This window comes from Amblyomma mixtum, chromosome 8 (assembly GCF_055824585.1).
Source record: "Amblyomma mixtum isolate Tamu chromosome 8, ASM5582458v1, whole genome shotgun sequence".
Taxonomy (NCBI): Eukaryota; Metazoa; Arthropoda; class Arachnida; order Ixodida; family Ixodidae; genus Amblyomma; species Amblyomma mixtum.
The window spans coordinates 76,462,499-76,484,908 of NC_143019.1; the positions used below are offsets into that span (position 1 = coordinate 76,462,499).

Below are 22,410 nucleotides of genomic sequence, written 5' to 3' on the forward strand. Positions count from 1 at the left end.
AAGGCGGACCTGTACCATATGGTATGGGCCTGCCAACGAAATCAGGCGATCACTGTTAATAACCAGCCAACGCAGGAGGGGTGGGAGGCAGCTCTGTCCAGCTCGGACGAAAAGAGTCAAAAGCAACTCATCGAAAGAACCCGGACAGCAGCCTACGCCAATGGGGTTCCGGACTGAGAGCTCCAACCACGGCTACAACCTCCTAAACCATTTCATTAAAATATTTTCACCACCATCCCGTCCTGATGGGTGCGTCTCGTCCCGCGTTCGTCGCCTCTCCTCGGCCTTTAAGGGATCCTGCTGTGAGCTACCAAAGCCGCCAGCCACCGATATGTTACGGCTGCGGGTTCAGCGGACACACCTACCGCTTTTGCCCACGCCGCCAATTTTCTCCACCCCCTTGTGCAACGCTCACCACGCTTCAGGAATGACGCCCAGTGGGAGCAGCCACCCGTTACCTTCTATCGGCCTCCTCCTCCCCAACGAGGTGCACGCAATGACTCCCCTGTGATCCTAGTGCGAAAAAACGACAATTCTTGGCCATTCTGCGTTGACTACCGACGTCTAAATGCGCTAACAAAGGAAGACGGATACCCATTACCTCGCATTCACGACGCATTCGATTGTCTGTATTCGGCATCATATTTCTCCTCTGTTGATTTGCGGTCTGGTTATTGGCAAATTCCTCTGCATCCATCCGACCGTGAGAAGACAGCCTTCGAAACCCCAGATGGTTTGACGAATTTAATGTAATGCCATTTGGATTATGCAACGCCCCCGCAACGTTCGAGCGATTCATGGACACGATCCTTCGTGGTTTAAAATGGGAAATCTGCATCTGTTGCCTGGATGATGTCATCATTTTCGGCAAGACTTTCCAAGAGCACAATGAAAGACTCCATATTGTTCTCCAAAGCATCGGATTGGAGGGACTGATTGTGAACTCAAAGAAGTGCCATTTTGGGGACCGGCAAACTTTAGTTCTTGGCTTCTTCGTCAACCAGGATGGTATCAGGCCGGATACGCAGAAGATCGCTGTAGTACGAGATTTCGAACTTCCACGCACCCTGAAAAGCCTTCGGAGCTTCCTCGGACTCTCTTCATATTTTCGTCGCTTCATTGCTGGCTTTGCGCAGATTGCCCACCCTCTCAATTCTCTTCTGCATAAGGATTCGCAGTTTGTGCCGACCCCCGAGTGCGACTCTTCCGTTCATCAGCTGAAATTTTCTCTCACATCAGCACCCCTCTTGCGGCACTTCGACCCTTCTGCCCGGACGGAGATCCACACTGACGCCAGTGGCGTCGGTCTTGGGGCGGTGCTTGTCCAGCTACACGGTGGGCTGAGTACGTTATTGCCTATGCCAGCCGCACGTTAACAAAATGTGAGCGCAACTACACTGTCACCGAATAGGAGTGCCTCGCCGTTGTGTTCGCAGTGCACAAGTTCCGACCGTGTCTGTATGGACGCCACTTCACCATTGCTACAGACCATTTTTCTCTCTGCTGGCTCATCGGACGTCGCGATCCGTCTGGTCGTCTGGCGCGCTAGGCATTGCGCCTAAAATAATATAACTTTGCTGTTTGCTACAAAAATGGGCGCCGTCATAGTGATTCAGACTGCTTGTCACTCCACCCGTTGCCAACCTCAGCCAATGATGAAGGCGGTTTCGAAGTATTTAGCCCCGTGCGAGCCGACGTTCCCCAGTATGGCGACCTTTAGCCGCGAGCAACGCAGCGACCTTTCACTGCAGCTCCTTATAGAAGCAGCAGCAGGAATCGTAGATTCAACCCCATTTATTATCAAAGATGGTATTTTGTTCAAGATGAACTACTCAGTCGATGATGCTGCCCTGCTTTTGGTCGTCCCGAAAAGTCTCCGGTCGCAAGTCTTGCACGCTATGCACGATGACATCACATCTGGCCATCCAGGCTTCTCTCGTACTTTCCATCGAATTCGCCAGCGTTTTTATTGGCCGCAAGTTTATAAGACCACCAAGCAGTACGTTGCGACATGTGAACCATGCCAACGCCTTAAGGCACGAACCACCACGACTGCCAGTCCTTTTGCAGCCCGTCAAACCACCCACTTCTCCTTTTGAAATTATTTAAATTGACCTTCTTGGTCCCTTCCCAAAGTTTTTGAGCGACGCCGTTGGGTGATTGTATGGGTCGACTATCTTACCGTATACGCCGAAACCGCTGCTCTCGCTACCGCCAAGGCTGATGATGTTTCGTCGTTTCTTCTCCACTCTGTTATTCTTCGCCATGGCGCACCCCGAGTTAGAATAAGTGTTCGTGGACGGCATTTTACTGCTGATGTCGTGGAAGAAATGCTCCGGTTTTGTGGATCAGACTACCGGCACTCTACAGCGTACCACCCGCAGACCAACGGTCTTACCGAGCGCACCAACCGCACCCTGACAACTATGTTGTCCCTGTACGTCTCATCTGACCATCGCAACTGGGACGCCGTGTTGCCATATGTGACGTATGCTTATAACACGGCAAATCGTGAGGTCACCGGGTATTCTCCCTTCTATTTGCTATATGCCCGAACTGCCCGCGTTTTCCCGGATACCATCTTCCCGTTTTCCCTCAACAACAACGCGTCCGTTGCCCAGATACTCTGCCATGCCGAAGAAGCCCGTCGTATAGCCCGTTTACGTACCCTGGCCTCTCAACGCCGCTCAAAAGAGTACCACGACCTACATAATCGTGCAGTCACTTACTCTCCTGGAGACTTTGTCTGCCTTTGGACGCCAACCCGCAGGCGAGGATTGTATCAGAAGTTTCTGTATAAGAACGATGGCCCCTTCGTCGTGCTGGACCTGTGTATTAGTGTCCTGTGTATTTGTGTTCTTGTCCCGTGTGTTCACTAAGCGCTAGCAAATATGATTCCAAACGCTTTCCAACTAGCCCAAGTTTTCGCCTTAATAAGTGCTGGACCGATTGAATGACGTGAATTACATCATCGCCAAGGTGACGACGGATAAACGCCGTTCCCGCAAGGCACAATTCGTTCATGTGGCGCGCTTGAAGCGCTGCCAGCATCGATCTGCCAGACTTTCTCGAGAACAAGAATCCTCTGCCCCCGGGGAAATTGTTACGCCGCGTAGCGGCTGACTGAGGGCTTGGAGGAAGAACAGGGAGGCGCACACAGACTGATCTGGGCTCTGAGCCGTTTCTGGCCAGCTGTGATCCGTCCAGCCTTCACCTGTATAAAACCCATTTCATCCGTTACAATATATTAGCAGCTGTTGTCTCAGAAGTAAAAATTATTTGCAAGTTTGCGCTTCGTCTTGTCCTCACGTCTGTTTCCTTTTCTTCTTGAATCCCTTTGCGCAAGTTTATTTCTTTAATTGCTTTTATGAACCAACTCGCCCAGACGAAAGTGCTTATTACAAAGAAATTGCGTAGCCAGACAAAAACTCCATAACCAACCTTCCAATTTCGCAGGACAGTGTTCTTTTGCTCCTTAGTTGTTTTTTTCGGCATGCGTGCATGGTTAAAATCGAGGCTTGATATCTGAAAGCTGCTTTTAATTCTTCTTCTGATGGCGTAAAACTGAAACCTTGCAAGAGGTCGGGCTCACGGCTCTGTACCATGCGGCTCAAGTGTGTTTGATGCGCCTCTTGAATATTCTGTATTCCATAACGCGTAGCGCGTTTGGGAAAATGGTTGGTACATGTGATGTTACCAACGAAGTAACTTTTTTTCCTGCGGTAAAATCCTAAACGCTCGTTAGCAGAGCGGTCCAACGCTGTCTCTTGGACCGGTTGAGAGTCAAACACGCCCGCCATAGGATGGAAAGGGTTCCAGTGCCGGAACTATGGAGACGCGCCCTCTACGTTCTACTCCTTCAGACTAAAATGAACAAGGAGGGCCATGTTGGCGGGCTCCGGGCTTTGCAGATGCCTTGGACCGCAACTTTGGCTCCAACAACAGGTCTTCTACGTCGAAATTGGAGGCCCCTACCACTGCAGGGGGAATGGTACACGGCTGGATTCACACACGAGGGAAGACAGGTAGATGGCATCTCGTTCAAAGCGCCCAGCACAACGCATGTTTAGGAGGCGATGATCGCCGTCGCAGCCTACCATCCCGACTCTAAATTCTTTCTCATAGATTCTCGGGGAGCCTGTCGTAAGTTTGAGTTCGGTTGGATCACTCCACTCACTAACCAAACTCATCGCTCAATGATATGGGTCCCCGGCCAGCAAGGCATGCTAGGTAACGAAGCCGCCCACGAGGCAGCCGGCGCACTCTCTTCCGGGCACCAGGAGGACCGCAACCCAGATCGCAGCCCTGTTCTTTCTGTTAGGTATATTACTGAGCCCTTTCGTGCCGATCACCGGCGTTACACGGTTCTTATGAATCATGATGATGATGATGAGTTGGCGAACGAACTCTCCTTGGGCTCTTTGCAAACACCCTGCTGTGCCTGGCGGTTCTGAAGCACTTTGATTCTTGTTTTGTCGGCCGTTACTCATACTGCGGGGAGGTGACTGACACCTTCCGTATGGTTTGGGCATGCAGGCAAAATCCTTCTGTCCAGCCCCCCTCCTTACCCGTTCCCCTACCCGAGAGGACTTGGAGGCAGCCCTGCTCGGCTGCCAGGAACTATCAGCCCAACAGGCCCTGGTTTGGCGGTCCTGCGCAGCGGTCATGACCAATGGGATGCCGGAAAGAGGGACTCCGCCTTGTATTGTAAGGGGCGAGATCCACTATGGGCCTCTCCTCGACACCCCTCTGTAAATATAGAAAAATAAATGCTTTTCGCCACCAACACCAATGTCACTGCTTCACTAATAGTTCGACGTCGAGCACAGGAAACTACATGTGTGGCAAGTCGGACAGTTGGCAGGGCTGGAAATAGCGGAATGTGAACGAGCCACTGAAGATATGGAGAGGAAGAGGAAGGTTTGCAGTGAATAATGTTCCTACACAGCTTTAAAAACGGAAACAGGGAGTTAAATGTGATTTGCTGCTCCATTCCATGAATGCTACCCATGACACTTTCCGTACTGCAGGTTTCGGGCTCTACGTGTGCGAAGTGGGCCCCCTTAGTGTTCTTAAACCTTCAGCGTTGTTTCATATGCTTTCGCCGGCTCGCCCACCAATGATGTAACGTGCGCCAAGGCGAGGAGGACGCAAAAACGACCCGGGCACAGCGCACAGGCCGAGAGCACAAAACCCACACAGAACACAAGACATTCAAACCCAGAAGATGATGATGATGATGATGTCCTCAGGCTTAATAGCGCATACCTGCGGCGGGGAATTGGCCAGAGTGCATAGCGGATACAAATGCACTTATGTACAAGGAGTGGAGTATTTGGATAACTTTGAGACTTAAAGCTCGAATTAGTACAAAATAAAAAATACGGAAAAGAAAAAGTAGTGATTTCACATTGCAGCAGAGGAATCTACCAGATGAAATTATATAATCGTGAATATAATCCGGCACTGGTTTCAGGGCATCTGCCTTGGCGCTTGCCCCGAAGGAGAGGAGAACCGAAACAGATAGAGGAAGCCCGAGTCGAGCGAGGGTACCTCCAAGTAAATTGTACGGCGAGCAGCGAACCGCTCGCAGAAGTGGAAAAAGTGATCTATGAACTCAATTTCGCAACAAATTCACAAAGGTTGGTTATAGATACCTTCGATCGACATAAATAAAGTTTTAGGCACGGTATCCTGAAGCGCAAAAGGCTCACGGACACCTCACATTGCCTCCGACTGCACATCCGCCAACTCAAAACGCCCGCACCACCGTAACATATCGTTCACCTCGTTTTCATTCACAATATCCGTTGCAATATCAAGCAAGCTTCGTTGAAATAGTGAGCACAGTACTGGCGCTGCAGAAATATTTTCGAATGTAGATTGCATACGTCAAAACGTGTTAGCCTGGCATATGAATATTCTATACATATCTAACCGTCCTACAGCCGCCAACTTCTAATAAATGAAACAAAATCAAAATGTGCTTAAAACTGAAGACAGAAGCTGGCAATCGGGTTGTTCGTATCTTATTTAATCCGTGTTGCGACTCGGCTATCATGACCGGACCAGTGATGGGACGAGGATGATCGTAGACTGCGTTACGAGGAAGGCAAAGAAAGCTTTATACAACTATTCACATTATGCACACGTAGAGCAACTGAGAGTGTTTCTCAGTCGAAGAGTCTCGAAGACAGGAAGCTACTTGATGTAAGGGACTCCTTGACCGTCCTCTGTGCCGGGTTTTATAGGGGTTTTCTTCCCTAAAATCCCTAGATGGCGACTGCGTTTGCCCAGGAAGGCGTGTCCAAGTTCACTGTGGAGATCATCACGCACTCTCCCAAGGGAACACGCCTCCATCACGTGTTGAGCTTGAGTGGAGGGTGCCATCTTCGTCGTCCAGACTGAGGTATCTCCACGAGTGACATTCTGACGGTGTGCAGCTAGCTGGTCACACGTGTTTCTCATCAATTCACGGGCAAGGCTGCGCGGAAGGGTACGCGGTGTCAGCTTCCCCTTTCGCGGCGAATGCCCTTACCAAAAAATGACTGGACCCCGCTGCGCTTCCCGGTACTCCTGGTAGCCCGTGGAAATACGTACGCCATAAATACGTCATCGCAAGAAAGGTATGCACCAACTCGCCCAGCAAGAAGTTCTACATTATTCTGTACTTTCCTTGAAATTACCAATTAAATATATTCCCATCGACTTAGGGGATGTTTGCTGCTGGGAGCCAACAGGCTACGCTAGTTTATATGTTCAGAAAGCTTGCCATTATGCAAACTTAAGTATTAAAGCAGTTTGCACTGCCGTGTGCCATTCAGTCGGTATCTGTATTCCTTTGATCTAGGTAGTATCCACGTGCTCAACCTCTGTATGCCTCCCCATGACTTCAATGGTACTGTTTATGTCTACAAGCCAGTATTTGCACGAGGCTTCTCGAAGCGATTGGCGCGTCTTACGTCTAAAAGACGACAACTAATATTTTACCATGTGCGAAGCATGACCTGTGTATACAGGGTGGTTAACTAGTTCCTGGAAAGGACTAGACAGGTTCACGTGATCAGGAGTGAGGGCGCACCCTAGCCGACGACGGTAAAGCTAGTGCACGGCGCAAGCGGGAGATAGTCCTCCACCACCACCGACGGTGACCATCCATCAACAGCAGCGCTGAAGCACGGTCATAGAAAAAAAACTGTAGGCTAGCGAAACTTTATTAGGAAGGTCAAGGGACGCACTGCAGCACGCTGCAAGAATAGCTGTAATTATGCATTTAGTGTGTTTACCTTCATTTAAGAGAGGCTATTTCCAACTGTAACGAAATGGCACAAAGAAAACAGAGCTCGGAGTCGCAATTGACACTGCGGCGCTTATTTCATAAATAACAGGTATATATAAACTGACGCAGATTAATACGGCCATAAACGTAGCCAGGTTGAAGTTAATAGTTTGCAAATTCATATCGAGAAAAGAACTATCCGCGTACAGTCGAGGATTTTGGAACAGAAAAGAGCAAACCTGGTGCTACAGATAAAATTACCAGCAACACCCGGTGTCAAAATTACATCGCAATTGTGCAGTTCGAAGTACATAAAATGGAACGGCAGGCTGCCAATACAGAACACACAGCGAGTGATATTAGCGCCATGCATGTTAGAGGAGCGCATTTGTACCCCCTCCTTAGCACAAAGTCCTCCATATGGGGCGCCTACGGTTTGCTAGCAGAGTTCCTCCTATTTCTGGCGGCCACTACCAGACATATGGATAGAGGGTGTCGAGGCGATCGCGCTATGGGACGATGAATTGGCTCCGCTACGAAACATCCCACCAGGGAGTGCCCGAGCTTGTTCGTGAGGCCTATCGTCATCCCCCGCCAAAGCTTCAGGCGCAGTCTCAGCCCCAGCCGTAGGGACTCTTTCATCTGCTGAAAGACCACGCCGCGCCTGTGCAGTGCTTTCTTTGTGTTGGCTGAGAGCCTTCGCATCGTCGGGACGCGGCGTGATGGAAGAGGTGGCACCTTCAACCGAGTCCGATTTCTTCGTTTTGAGCTTGTAGTCCTGGCCCGCCATCAGGATGCTCTCGACGCTTATGCCGACGGTGTCCGGGGCCAAGGCGAAGGTGCTGACGCCTCCCGCGAAGGTGACGGCGCCGCAGACCAAGCTGAGCACCGCCAATGAGAGCGGATCGGTGCCCAGCGTGGCGAACAGGCTGACGACGGCCAGCGCCGAGGCCCAGTAGAAGGCGCACACGCTGCCGAAGTCGAAGCCGCTTCCGCGCAGTGGCGCCAGTTCGACGGCCAGCACCCAGGATGCGGGACCCAAGCCAGCGGAAAACGCGGCGCTGAAGATGACCTGCGGACATCCGTGTGCGATAAACATGTCCAACATTTTTGGGAAAAAATTTAGAAAACTGGAAAATTGTGAGACACTCCTGTAGAAATATTGAGTAATGGCTCATTCTTCCGATATTTAGCAAAATATTTTGAAGTGCCTCCATCAATCCCATCGAAAAGCTGACTCCCATAAAGAAGCGATGGGGAACGCTTTTGACGATAGCAAAAATGTTAATAGAGAAAAAAATTTATAAAACTGCCGCCGGCTGATTTGTGGATATATTTACTTTTATACTGAAATCTTACATCATATGAAAAAAATTGCGTTCATGCGTTGATAAGCGCTTTTTCGCTCAAAAATTATTTTGTGCAGAATTCTTGGGTACGTGCTTGCACTGTCGCGACCATTGTGAATTTTTTTTGGGGGGGGGGGGTGGAGCGGGGGAGGAAATGGAGCAGTATCTGTCTCACAAATCTCGGTGGACACCTGAACCGCGCCGTAAGGAAATGGATAAAGGAGTGTAGTGGTGCCAGACGGCCACCAGTTGCAGGTAAAGCTGTGATGATTCCTTCCGTTGTGCTAGTAGTGCGATGGCATTGTAAGCCCTGTCAGAGGGGAAAAGCGCCCTCCGTCTGTCACAAAAATGATAAGCTGCATTGAGTGAAGAGGGTATGTGACGCAGAATAGAGTTGGGAAGACGGCGAAGAGGCTCGAGAAGAGAGAAGATGTTAAAGGGAAAGGTGAAGAGTAAACCGCAATGGCCAAGGAGAGGCAAAGGCGTCGCTTTGCGAACGCAGGAGCCAACTCGAGCGCTTATACCGTTAGCATAACGGTTGATGGAGGCTGACAAATGACTGCCCTTGTCTTTTCAATATCTGGCTTTCGCTCAAGAAAACATATCAGCAATTCTAAGGTCGCTTGTATTATGTTTTACAGCTTGTACAGGAAAGTTCGTGAAAACAAAAACTGAAGCATACTCGTCAGATGTTACTGAAATAAATTTTACATTGTTACAGCTAAGTCAAGAACATTCATGTAATGCTTATTACGGTTAAAAAACTCGAAAATTCTCAGTAGGTTTCCATAACACCGTCTGTCTACTCAATCAAAAGAATTACGACTGCTCTACATGGTTATTTCACAAATTAATTTCAATATCTGATTTTTTTTTTATTTTTGCAGTTTATGCGAAACATATCCATTGTGGGATAAAAATTTTGGAAGAAAACTAAATTATGTGTCAGTATATCAAGAAGTAACCTAGAAACACCTGGCAAAAAATTACGGTGCATTTCCCACTAGGCAACTGGTCCTTTTTTTAGTTCTATTCGGTGCGAAGAAAAAATAGGGAGACACTTAAGTTCCGCCCTAAGCGTATGACGTCATAGCGGTAATGGTTTACTTCAGTTGCCTCGAGTCCGCTTTTCATATCACCTTGCGAATACAGACACTGTTCTTTATCATTTTATTTGCATTTTTATTTAACGCAAGAGACATAGTGCATCAATTAAACCAAGCATAAGCAACGTTCCGTAGTGGTCGACAGGTAGCGCGTCCGGCTCAGCCGCGACACAAGGTGCAGCGTTGCCAGTCGCGGCTGGATCATTTTTGTTCAGCACAAATACTACATAAAGGTGTCTCAATGACGTCACGTCTCGTTGATTAATGAAAAATTATGTAGACACGTCACCACTGCTGTACTCTGCGATTGTTGTGGAGTGTTTAAATTTCCCGCGCGAGATCACGTATTTTGACGTCACGACTATTTCCACCAATACCGATTTCCTCGACACGCCAACACCAACAAAAAGAAAGTTTCTCCGCTGAACAGGACACTTAACCTTATCTTGTTAAAACAAGCGTTTGATTGATGAAAATTGTTTTCAACAAATGGGATCTCTGGATGCGCGGTCAGTGTTAAAATGGATGAGGTCTGATGCGCCTGATGTCTAGCGTCGTCTTCCTTGAAGTCTTGCTTTTCACAAGCCCTGGAAATTCTCCTTTGTAAATTTGGTATTGTATACTATTCTGGATAAAATACTCGTGTGCGCAAAATTTCTTTGTCTTCACGGTGCCTTGATAAGCAAACGAAGCGGGCTTGTGTTCTCAACATAGCCGAATATAGCAAACAAAAAAAAACAGTGCTCTATTCGGCTACAAAATCTAGGGCACACAATTAGCAGAAATACTGATGACGGTCCAAAGATGCCCTAAAAAAGCGTTGTCTCGCGTATTTTTTGTTAATTTTGTAGCGCCATTGGTGCCAAAGAGCTCCAGTTGAAGAGAATAGGTTGTTTTCCGCTATTACACATCAAAACAAATTATTTTTTTGCGTCTTGTTTTAAGCCAAAGAGCAATGGAAGCAATGCCTGCTTGAAGTCACATTCACTTGAGTGTTAATGACCACATATCGTGCAACTTCGGTGTCATTTAGGGTTCCTTGCCGGCGTATTCTTCAAGGAGACAGGAGCTTACTAGCCCAGTCAATCGATGAGGTGCAAGCCGAAAATTTTGTCCATCTGCGCACACTCATTGCAGACACCCTGTGCTTTCTTCTGGTGGACCCGGATGTTCTTGACGCTTCACTTGCCAAATCACGAGTCTCGGGATACAGGTCGCTTCGATTCGAACTCCATTGAGTTTTTCAACCTCGTTGTTGACCAGCACGACCTAGTTAACTTATGTCCTTTTCTTTACTCTGACAAACAGCCCACCCGCGCTTTGTCTGGGACACACTTGTCCTTGCCAAAAAAAAAAGACAAATTGAGAGCAGGAAATAACAGCCCTATCTCGAAATATTCCAGGGTTTAGAGCGAGGAGGCCGGAAGAGAAACAATTACAACCGCTCCAAATTTTCGAGCTTAATTGGCATCTCTTGCCGCTTCCTGCCTTTCTTGACTGAGTCCTAAAATGACAGGCTTACTGTCTACAATAAAACTACTTAGCGAATACAACTTTTAGTTATCTTAACTGGGATCTTGTTGTTTGGATTATCATCGACCCTACAGCATCTGCCTTACCTGTCAATAAAAAAACAAGTAAGAAAACGGCTGGCGCATGCCCTATTTTTGTTCGCTTGACTATATATATAAGACACCGTGTCATCTACAATATTCAGCTGCAAGCACTGTGTCATCTTTTCCTCATGTCCCCCATTCTTTTTTGCTCTCAAAAGCTTTTATCCATTATACAGCCATGTTGAAGAAAAAAAAGATATATGACTGCCCCATGGCAATTAAAAAAGTTCTGTTAATAAAGTGTATTGCCTCTTGCATTCCTACCTGAAAAGTTAGTGAAAATCATCACACACACACACACACACACACACACACACACACACACACACACACACACACACACACACACACACACACACACACACACACCATGTTGTTACCCAACTTCGCTGCTTAGTAGCGGCCGTGAGTTTCTACGTTTGGAACTGTTTCGAACTACAATATAGATTTGCAATCACCATTTTAATGCTGAAGGATACGCCACATCTCCATTCAGTACCTTGGATCCCAAGCTGAGGTTAGATGCAATTGTGCTGTCCAGGGCATAGGCGGGGTTTGATGCCGCATAGTAGATGGCTCCCAGAACCATCATGCTGCCCGCGCACAAAGTCACCGACACCGCCAGCGGCCTCACGCGCCCCGCCAGGTCCAGGAGCTGAGCGCACATCGCTGTCGTCACCAACTGGAGAGAAAATAGCATCGGAAAAGCTAGAATCCAGTGTTCAAGACAAAGTAAATACCAATAAAAATTCATCGCCGCAATGGACACATGATCGTTCTATTCATTAAACTTGTTACACTTATGTTTGCAATTATAACGCATAAAGTTAATCTGGGGAAGGCTATAGGACTCCAATGTACACCTTTGATGGTCTCTCGAATTCTCTTAGTTGAGCACAACCCTGCCATGTGCGCCCCTTGAGACCGCTCCCCCACTGTTTCGTATTATCTACATTGATAGTGCAAAGTAGAATGCAAGGTAGGGCATGGCACAGATATAGCTTAGTTTGTTATTTGCAGTTTTCCTACCTAGAAGAGGGCTGTCGTATCTTCGCGCAGTACATGGCTTATATTGCATCTGTACCTGTATGACGGCGCAGAAGATGAAATCGTGCGGAGTCACTCCGAACTGGACCAGCAAGGGCCCTGTAGCGTACTGGATGATGACGTTGACACCCGAGAACTGTTGCGACACGATTACCACCACGGCGAGCATGTAATGCATGATAGGCATCGGTGTCTTCGGGTAGATCACCTCAATCACCTGCGGTGAGCGTGTTCAAAACCCCTCTGAGCTTGCAAAGATGTGTTTCCTTCGTAGCAAAAACTAAAGCAAGAAAGGGGATGCGCTGCTGCTGATAGGGGTTTCTACGTCGCTAGTGAAGAACTCATTGAACATTATGCCAAACTGGCGTCGCAGCTGCAGCCTCAAACTAGATGCCTCCAATTTAATTGTTGGCTTCCCAGTGATTGCAAAAGGTATAAATAAACTGGAGCTAACTTTGACCTACATTGAAAAGCTGTACATTACAGTTTTATCTGTGTAAGTAGTGTCTCAGACACTCCCAGCGACTGCGCCTACCGGTATGAGGCGTTAACTTGTCAGACTGAAGGTGAAATTTCGGTCGTTTTTTTTTTTTTTTTTAAATATAACAACCTGGTTCTCTTCTCAGCACATAGGTTGTGCGAAAGATGCCTGAAAATCCTTAATTAAGGCAATGATGTAAATTCCAATAGATGGCTAGCGTAGCAGGGAGCGGGTGATACAAGGAAGTCTACGGGCTTAAAGTTGGTCGCAATTAGTACACGATAGCGTTAATTGGAGGCATAGTTGAGAGACTTTTTTCTCTGCAGCGTGAGTAGATAGGATGTTCATGATGACCTGAGATTGCCAGAGTAGTTTGCGGTGAGGAATGAGGATAATATTATAACAAGGAAATATTTCGACTGCACTGAATCGAGTTAAGGGCGAGGCCTACGAATTATGAAATGTGTCGCAATTTTTAATTTCTATACTTCACCGCCAACGATACTTCTAAGGGTTTATTAAGAGGTCAAAGCAGTTTCTTTTCCCTTGGCGCAAATTAACCTGGTCCCTTATATCTCGTGTCACCACTGTTATCTGTTTGCTATTTCATCAAACCCGAAAGCACTTTTCCACCTCAGCCACGCCGCTGGAGGTGCCACAAGGAGGTAAAAAATTTATTCAACAGAATCATTTTTCTTGCGAAGGCAAATACGCATAATTGATTATTTTTAAAACGCAATGCTGTACACAAAATCTAGCTGACGAACGAATTCAGATGGAAACGCCATGAAGTCAAAATGCTGGGATACCAGCGAGGACAGCAGGTTAACAAAGAAACTGCACACTTTCTGGGATACATGCAAAAAATCAAAACGGCACGAAAGCCCAGCAATATCTTTAGAACGACTTGGGGAGTACGAAGAGAGATCGAAAGTAATAAAACAATTACATGTAATGGGCGTGTTTCTGCCCCAAAGACTGTCCAACAATGAGGGGAGCAGTTAAAGCCGCTATAGTGTCGCGATGAATGAAAATGCTAACAACGTGGCGCATACCACACCGCTTTTCTTCATTGCTCTTGTACCTGCACGGTAACAAAAAAACTCAGCATCACGGACGACTCCAGCGCCTTTTGTTACCATCTTGGTACAAGCCCAGGGAAAATAAAAAGGAAAACCGGAGCACGCAGGTGTTGCGCTGTTCGCATGTATTTGCATCGCCCCTGTACAAGCGGCGAGGTTAAAACCCAGGCACGTTTCTGGGAAATATGTTGGGTTCGTCTCCAAAATGCAAACCCGACTTCTTACTCCTTGATGTCTAACGTGAATAACACCATCTATCGGGCCAGTTGGTTGCGATCCATATGTATCAGCAGCGCGAACACAACACGGGAAGAAGCGCACTTTACCTTCTTCTCCTCCTTCCCGTGTTGTGTGCGCGCTGCTGATACATATGTCTAACGTGGCCACACTCTTGAACTTGTTTCACCACGGGATGGTGCCTTCGACGTCAGTTGCAAACACAGACAGATTCTCGTCGAGAGGTCCATGCGCTAGAGACGACAGGACCTGTCTTCTGTTCTCCTGTCATCTAAATGTAATTGGTCTTGGCCTGGTCTCCTGATTTTTCATAACTATGGCGCAGCGGCAGTAAGGTCGGGCACAAATACGGGCGACCAATACGTGCGCTTTGTGTCGTCCGTCTGTGTTCCGTATATTCGGGGCCCCTACACATATGTTCACCATCCTTTCTCACTCGCTCCCGTTTCAAAATACGATATAATCTGTTAATCCTTCCACGCATGCTACTCAGCATCATCGCCGTAGCACGACTTGCGCTGCTGCTTACCTCGAACTCGCTGTCCGCCAGAGAGGGAAACCTGCGAAGGCGCCTCAGCGCCGCCTGGGCGTCGCCACGCCTCCCCTGCTCCATGAGCCAGCGCGGAGACTCGACGGCCCGCAGCAGCAGGACCACCGTGAGGATGGACGGCACCGCGCAGCAAAGGGCCAGCTGCGACCATTCGATGAACTGGCCCAGAACGTAGGTGTACATGATGCCCGCAGCGATGCCCGTCTGGTGAGCGCCACACTGCGCCAAAGATAAAGAGATGAGCACTTGGTTCGTTTTCCGGCAATAATGATAAACTAACTTGTCTCTGTTGCGGAGACACAACATTTCTCCACAGCAAAGACTCCTAACGGGTGCCGCACAGCGGTTGTGACCGAGATCTCTCTAAATTCATGTAGATAATAATTAGTTTAAAACCACTTTCGGTTGTATAATTGCTGCACATGTTGAGTATAGTGCCGCCTATTTCTTTCTGGAAAGATTTCGGGCTGCTTGCATGCCAGGCCTCACGACAATATAGTAGCGTTCGTAGCAGCTATCGCAGTATGTTATATTCGGTCCCAGTGTTCTTCCTGTCCAATCGCAGCCGCTCTCATAGCGCGTTATCACTCTCCCTCTCTTAATATCTTCCTCCTCCTCACACTTTCAACTCAGTCTTTAACTCACGCCTCCGCTATCACCCGCCACTCCGCCCAGGAACGCGTCATTACCATCTGCGCTGTAAAATATGTAGGTTCCAATTCTACCAGGATTTGATCAATACCTCTTGCTCATATCGCAGGTGATTTATTTCTTCCTTCACCACACTACGGTCACTTTGGGTGCCCAAGTTCTTCAAAGCTTTTCCTGACAGCTGTATCATCATTTCTGTACTGCGCCTAGGATTCTTCAGACTCATTCTTAGTTTTTAACCCGAATGTAGGCGATACATATTGACACGGGGAGAGAGGCGATCACCACAGCTCACCTGCTTGCCCCTGTCCTTGGCCATGGCGATTTCGCTGATGTACGCAGGAGCCACCAGTGAGACGACGCCTGTGCAGACTCCTAGTGCACCTCTTGCAGAGAGAAGGTGCCAGGAGTCGACTGAGGCCCAGGAGATGGCTAGCCACGAAACAAGCGAGCCCACGGAGCCCAGCGCTAGCGTACAACGGCGACCCAGTATGAACGCCACAAGAGAACTGCCGAGTGCTCCAATCAGAGCTCCGAATGGAAGCACAGAGTCGAACCTGCGGAAGCATACCTTAGCTCGATTTGTCGGCAGAGTGTTTGCGCGATGGTGTTTAAAAAAACAATGACAGAGGAACTGTGTACACCGAAGTGAATCCCAGAAGCACGCGTGAACTTCCAAGATGAAGTGAAAGGAGGAAGGGAGTTATTCTGGATGGCTTAAGATTTTTTTTTGCTCTTCGTGTGTTCTGTACAGGATAATGAATTTCACACAAGGTGGGCGTTTCTACATGTTGTCCTCATTGAGGTGCGATTGCCCAAGAGACACCAAGTCAAGAGCCGCCTTTTTTATTCCTTCTGCAGCTACGCGTCTCAAAAAGCCGAGCCACTAACACATCCTCTTCGCTGCCTTTGTCAGCAGTACAGGCCCCTGTTGCGCATACATTGAGTTGCAAAATAAGATGAGCATGTTTTCTTTCCTGACATACTGCTATTTGTCATATATCCATGGAGACTCAGATGATATATGGTAGCATTTTATGTTGTAAAATGGTATCGCTCGTTAGAGAGGAGTCACGCGTTTTTGATCTCTCCGGTGGTCAGCTCAATGGCGCTCTAATAGAAGTGTGTTTCGCTTAATAAATTCGGACAAGACTATATAGATAAAAAATTCCGGATCAGAAGCCTGAAAAAGAAAGCTGCAGTTTATAAGAGATATTCATGTTAGAGAGTAAGGGTTAGCATTACTGCTCCGTCCTGACGGTGGCCGGTAGCGTGATAGTATATCAGTCACCGTGTGAGATGCTATGTCCCACTGTATTCACCCGATTTAAACCAGCAAACAAATTCCATGCCGTAGAACCTCGCAACCCTCCTCAGAGAAAACGACCACCGGCCGAAGAGTGGGAAGAGTAAAGAGTTAGGCCAGTCGTCATCCCGTATGTGCACAGGATGTCGCACCGCATCAAAAATATTGCCAGCAGGCACAAGGTTAAGCTGGTATTCTCTGCCCCAAAACAGAAGTCGTCGTGTCAGGAGGAGCAGGGCAGACGCAGTTCGTGTGCCCAACAACATAAGGAACCGTTCGTGCGCTGCCAAACGGATTTTATCTATAGCCTTCCTCTAGCGTGTGGTGCCAGCTATATTGAATAGACTGGCCGCTGTTTTAACATCAGATTGCAGGAGCACTCGAGAAAGCTGGGCAGGATTAGCGGCCCAGGCACCTTTGCATATCACTGCAAAGTTTGCGATCTGTGCAAAAAAGGTTTGGTTTGGTTTGGTTTATGGGGTTTAACGTCCCAAAGCGACTAAGGCTATGAGAGACGCCGTAGTGGAGGGCTCCGGAAAATTCGACCACCTGAAAACCACGTGTGCAAAAAACACATGCGCTAGCCACGCACTTAGAATCAGCAGGGAGATAATTGAGGCTTTCCTTATAGCTAATTGTAGCGAAGGTTGCGTCGCACGCCTTCAATACTGCTACCAGCCAGGAAGACTGCTTTTCTTCGAAGACAGCTCAAGCTGTTTACTCAAGACAAGCGTCTTGCGCATGCTCCTTGATGGTTTCCTTTTTCTTTTATATGTCTCATTTTGCACATTAAAATTCAGTTGATAGTTGCGCTTCGTCCAGTCCTGTACCGTCTTTTCTTTTTATACTAAGCGCATTTCTGCATTTCTGCTACAGATCTAAAATTGAAACACCAACTAGCCCCACTTGTCGCTTTGTCAGTTCTCCTCACCAGTCAAACGGAATTTAGGTAATTTAAGTCAATAATCCGAGTGCTGACTATTTTCCTCTATTATGGTCCTGGGGTTAAAGGGCAAACAAGAAAGAACGGGTCAGAAAGTTCCGGCAATTAGGGGACTGTTTGCGGTGGCCGCGAAAATCGCATGAGATAAAATAAAACTCAGTCTTCAAGTATCGTACCAAAACACTGCCTGGCCACTGCCTTCTCCGTGAGAAGCGGTGTTCCGAGCTCGACCGAGGCTGCGACTGGCGGGCAGCGAGTACCCGATGGCGACGCCCATGCTCAGCGATCCCGCCCACCCGGCGGCGAGCGAGCTGAACAGCCTGCTCTTCGTCTCCACGTGAGGGTGCCGATCCGGGGACGGGATGTCGAAGTACCCAGCCGACGGCGGCGCCACGGATCCTTTAGCTGAGACCGGACTTGGGGGCGACGCTGTACGGCTTGTATTGCGTCTCAGAGAGGGCGGCTTGCCGACGGAGGGCTTCAGTGAGGGTGTTGCGATCTGAACCTTGCGAGGAGAAGGTGACGCCATGGCTGCCTGTCTCACCTCGCTTCTTCTTCTTCTTCTTCTTCTTCTTCTCCACCTGTGTCTTCTTGCTCGTCCTTCCCCTCAGCTTTTTGACAGGAAATGATACGTGGAATGGCACATGCCTTGCGATGGATTAAAACAGGAATAATTGAAATCCGAGCACTGTGGATAGATTTTAAATTACACTCTGAAAGAAAAAAAAACGCATGCAATTTAATTCAAATAGGAATTCAGGAAATATAAAAGTAACTTAATGTATCGTTCCACCTTAAGAAAACCATTAACGTGGGACCATTGCCGAAAAACATGGACCCCAATCTTCACGAAAACAGACGAAAAGCGAGGGCCGAGTAAGTGGAGAGAACGCTAGCCCAGTTAGACAACACCGTATACACGGACGCTGCCGTATATCCGCGCGAGAGAGAACGCGTAGCCGCGACGGTAGTGGTAAACAAGGAAGGAAACATGATCACGTGTGCCACGGCAAAGGTCGCCGGCACAGCGGAGGCCGAAGAGATTGCCGTTGCGCTGGCAGCAGCAGAAGGCTACAGAACGGGCCGACCTCTCAACATACTGACGGACTCGAAGGAGACGTGTAGGAACTACACGAGGGGCAGTATCAGCAGAACAGCCCTTAAAATACTCAGCGGGGTATCCTCCGCCGAGGAGAAACCCAGGCATAACCTAATCTGGATCCCGGGCCACGCGGGCACAGTGGGGAACGAAAGGGCAGACAGCCTAGCTCGAGGTAACGCATTCCGAGCAGGGCAGTCAAATGCTCCGGAGCTCCGCCTACAGGCTTGCGAGGCGGGATACGCAGAGACCTTGCACTTGCATAGGGGAGCTAGAATTAGATATCCATCACCACACAAAGCCCTAACAAAGGAGGAAGCGACCGACTGGCGCAGATTACAGACCAACTCCTTTCCTAACCTACATATACTTAATAAGATGTTCCCGACACAATACAGAGCCACCTGCCCTTGGTGCGATGCCACACCTACACTTTATCATATCACGTGGGAATGTGAACGCATTAAAGCATTCCACCAACACGAACACCCGAGTGCGGAGCAATGGGAGAGTCGGCTCACCAGCGGCGAGCTCGCGACCCAAAGGGCCTTAGTGCAGCACGCGACTGATGCAGCACGACTCAGTGGAGCCTTGGAATAGGGGCCCACCCTTGCTGACGAGAAGCCTCAAGTCGCCAGCGCCAGAGAAGACGACGGAGACTTCACAACCGCGAATCCCTTGAAAGATACAATAAAGTTTTCACTCACTCACTCACTCATGACGAAGAAAGAACGGATAAGCGAACGGATAACGGAGCGCTCAATGAACCTTAGCGAACTGTTGGCAACCTAAAAGGAAAGAGAACAAAATGCAGTAAATTTTGAGCCGATGGATGAAATATTAGCTGCGTAAATGTGACTGAAAATTTAAGGTGGAAGGAGCAAAGGTGATATGAAGAACAGCTTAAATTGTCAGTTGTTTAAACCTCGTTTCACAAGAAACAGAGGGCACTGGACGAGCAAATTATCAGTAGGAATATTGAGGATGATTCTTTCAGGGTAATTCTGATACAGTCCCCTCGTATTTACTGGCAAACTTATTGACCTGCATCGGAAATTACTTCAAATTTTTCAAGTCGACAAAATGCAGCAGACGCGACACCTCGCTTGGCTTCGCATTAACATAACCGCAAGCTATAAGAACGGTTTAAGCATTCACCTATGTTCGCATACATTTAAAGAGGGAATGGAAGAAAGTAAGTGCTGAAGTCCATTAACGAAATAGCTGTAAGAGGGAAAGTAGTGAATTTCAGCCTATCCCTGAAAAACACTTATTCAAGTTTAACCGACAATGATAACGTTCAGATTTGTAGCGCCACCACAAGCACTGGCGCTTGGAAAACCAGATGAGCTGCTAGGCACGCGCCGAGTAGAACGCTGAAGGCACAGCGGCAAAGCGGTGGCGTTGTTCGCAGGCCGTCGCCGCTCCTCGGGTCTGAAGCCGTCTACAATAAATGTGGGGCCGTGCTTAGCAGCTCCGGGCCACCACAACGTGGGTGCTAGGCACAGCCCCACCCTTACTGTAGACGGTTTCAGACTCGATGGGCGGCGATGGCCAGCGAACAACACGACCGCTTTGCCGCTGTACCTTCAACGTGCTACTGGGTGCGTGCCTAGCAACTCCTCTGCTTTCTCCAAAGCGCCAGTTTATGTTGTGGCGCTAGAGAGCCCCCCACCCAGACAGCACGTCGAAACAAAAATGAACGAAAGAAAAATACCGCAAAACACAATGAACCACAAAACACTAAGAACACGGAGCTATAAATATATGTTCACTTGAAGTCCGTGCGCAGGTAGTAGTCCGATGGGCAAGCACAGTCGCACGAAAAGGGCTGTTCCGGAATTAGCGGTTGGGTAAGACGCATCGGCCGGGGAGGCGGAACGACTGGAGAGCAAGCTTAGTAGCCATGAGTGGTTGCTTTGCGGCAGCCGAAGTAGAGATGGGAACTGTAGAGACGCTGCACGCGCACCAAAGTTGAGAGCTGCTTGTGCCACCTGTGTCCACGGCGGGTATTCGGTTTGACCAGACTGTGTTGCATCGCGTGGTGGGCATCGGCAAAAGGCTGACACGAACGGTGCAAACAAGCTGCTGTAGGGATGCGCGGGTGTCGCCGGTCTATATGGCGTCGGTGAACAGAGAGAGAGAAACTTTAATGAATAAAGGAGAGGTCTGCCTGGTTATTCGCCTAGGATGCTACACCAGATCAGGGTGAAAGAAGACGGTGAAAAAGCGAGGAGAAAGAAACAAAGAAAGAAAGAAAGAGAGAAAGGAAGAAAGAAAGAAAGAAAGAAAGAAAGAAAGGAAGAAAGAAAGAAAGAAAGAAAGAAAGGAAGAAAGAAAGAAAGAAAGAAAGAAAGAAAGAAAGAAAGAAAGAAAGAAAGAAAGAAAGAAAGAAAGAAAGAAAGAAAGAAAGAAAGAAAGAAAGAAAGAAAGAAAGAAAGAAAGAAAGAAAGAAAGAAAGAAAGGTGACATCAAGCATCCTCAATACTCACCAACTGACAAAAACACATGATTATTAAAGGATGCCCACTAATCCCGTGTCCCTAAGAAAAACTAAGAATGATTTAGTCCGTCGCGCAGCCCAAGGCGCATCACTCCAGAGTCCAAGGACATGCTCTAGGTGCATGGGGCCGTCCTGACGGAGTCCTAATGCACTTAATAGTTCCTTGCGTTGCGGATTAAAGATTTGGCAGCGACAGATGAAGTGCTGAAGATCCTCGCACACACCACATGTCGAGCAAAGAGAGCTACTTGATGCACCAATTTTATAAAGAAAGAATTTAGAGAAGGCAAGGTCCAGACGAATTCGGTGCAGGCAAATGCGATCACGTCTATCTGAATTGCGTGGCGTGCGAAATTCACAAGTGGGGTCGATGCGAAGAAGGAGTCTCTATTGACGCTGCGGATCACACCACAATCAGCGTTGCATCTGCCAGGATTTAAGCGCCATAAGTCTCACGCCATCACTACGAGAAAAGGGTGTGGGCAGAAGCAAGGCGGTGTCGCCATGCGCCGACCTCGCTGCACCGTCAGCACGATCGTTGTCTGCGATGCCGCAGTGAGTGGGTAGCCACTGAAGCACAACACGTTGACGTAGCTCACAGGACTGGGTGCGTAATCTGTTCAAATCACCCACGATCTACTCCTGAAGGCTTCCTGGTGACTTTATCGATTGTAGAGCAGCGCTAGAGTCATTGAAGATAACCCGCGCTGTTGGCGGTTGTTGTGAATGTAATTAAATGCTGCTCGCTGAGAAGCCAGCTCGGTAGCAGTAGTCGAGGAGGTAGAGTGACTAAGTGTCGTTGAAATTGTGGTGCCCGTTGATGGAACCCAGAAGTCAATCATCGAGGAGATGGATGTGACAGAGCCATCAGTGTAGGTGTGGCGGTACGCACTGTAGCAACCATAATGTGCTCATGAACCAAGTATTCAAGTGCAGGATCGGTGGTGTTTGTTTTTCTTTTAATGCCAGGGTCTGTGGTCTTGATTTTCCATGCTGCGTAACTCCAAGGTGTGGAGGAGGTTGTGACAGGGCGCTGGCACTGTGATGGAAGAATGTCACAAACTTCCTCCATGCCGTACTCTGCGAGTGGATGGTTAGGTACACGAGCCACAATCCGAATCTCAGCACGAAGGAGTTCCTGGGTTAGCAGTACTGATGCAG

At 48.3% G+C, this 22,410-nt stretch overlaps 1 protein-coding gene across 1 annotated transcript; it reads right to left on the reverse strand.

The window, feature by feature from the left end:
• Window positions 1-7,733: 7,733 nt before the first annotated feature.
• On the reverse strand, window positions 7,734-18,176 carry LOC149333060 (solute carrier family 2, facilitated glucose transporter member 8-like). The gene is made up of 6 exons (XM_089557626.1): window positions 17,824-18,176; window positions 15,694-15,955; window positions 14,727-14,966; window positions 12,435-12,614; window positions 11,850-12,032; window positions 7,734-8,351 (listed from the first exon to the last, which is right to left on the reverse strand). The coding sequence occupies exons 1-6, from the start codon at window positions 18,174-18,176 to the stop codon at window positions 7,734-7,736; spliced, it is 1,836 nt and encodes a 611-aa protein (XP_089413752.1).
• Between the last annotated feature and the right edge of the window lie 4,234 nt (window positions 18,177-22,410).

Bases quoted from the DNA above. Each gene is read 5' to 3' on its own strand.
- LOC149333060 (XM_089557626.1), bottom strand. From the start codon at position 18,176: ATGGCGTCACCTTCTCCTCGCAAGGTTCAGATCGCAACACCCTCACTG. The intron at 15,956-17,823 runs GTACGATACTTG...ATGCTTCCGCAG, and splicing joins AGTGGCCAGGCAGTGTTTTG to GTTCGACTCTGTGCTTCCAT. The intron at 12,033-12,434 runs GTACAGATGCAA...TTTTCTCTCCAG, and splicing joins TCTTCTGCGCCGTCATACAG to TTGGTGACGACAGCGATGTG.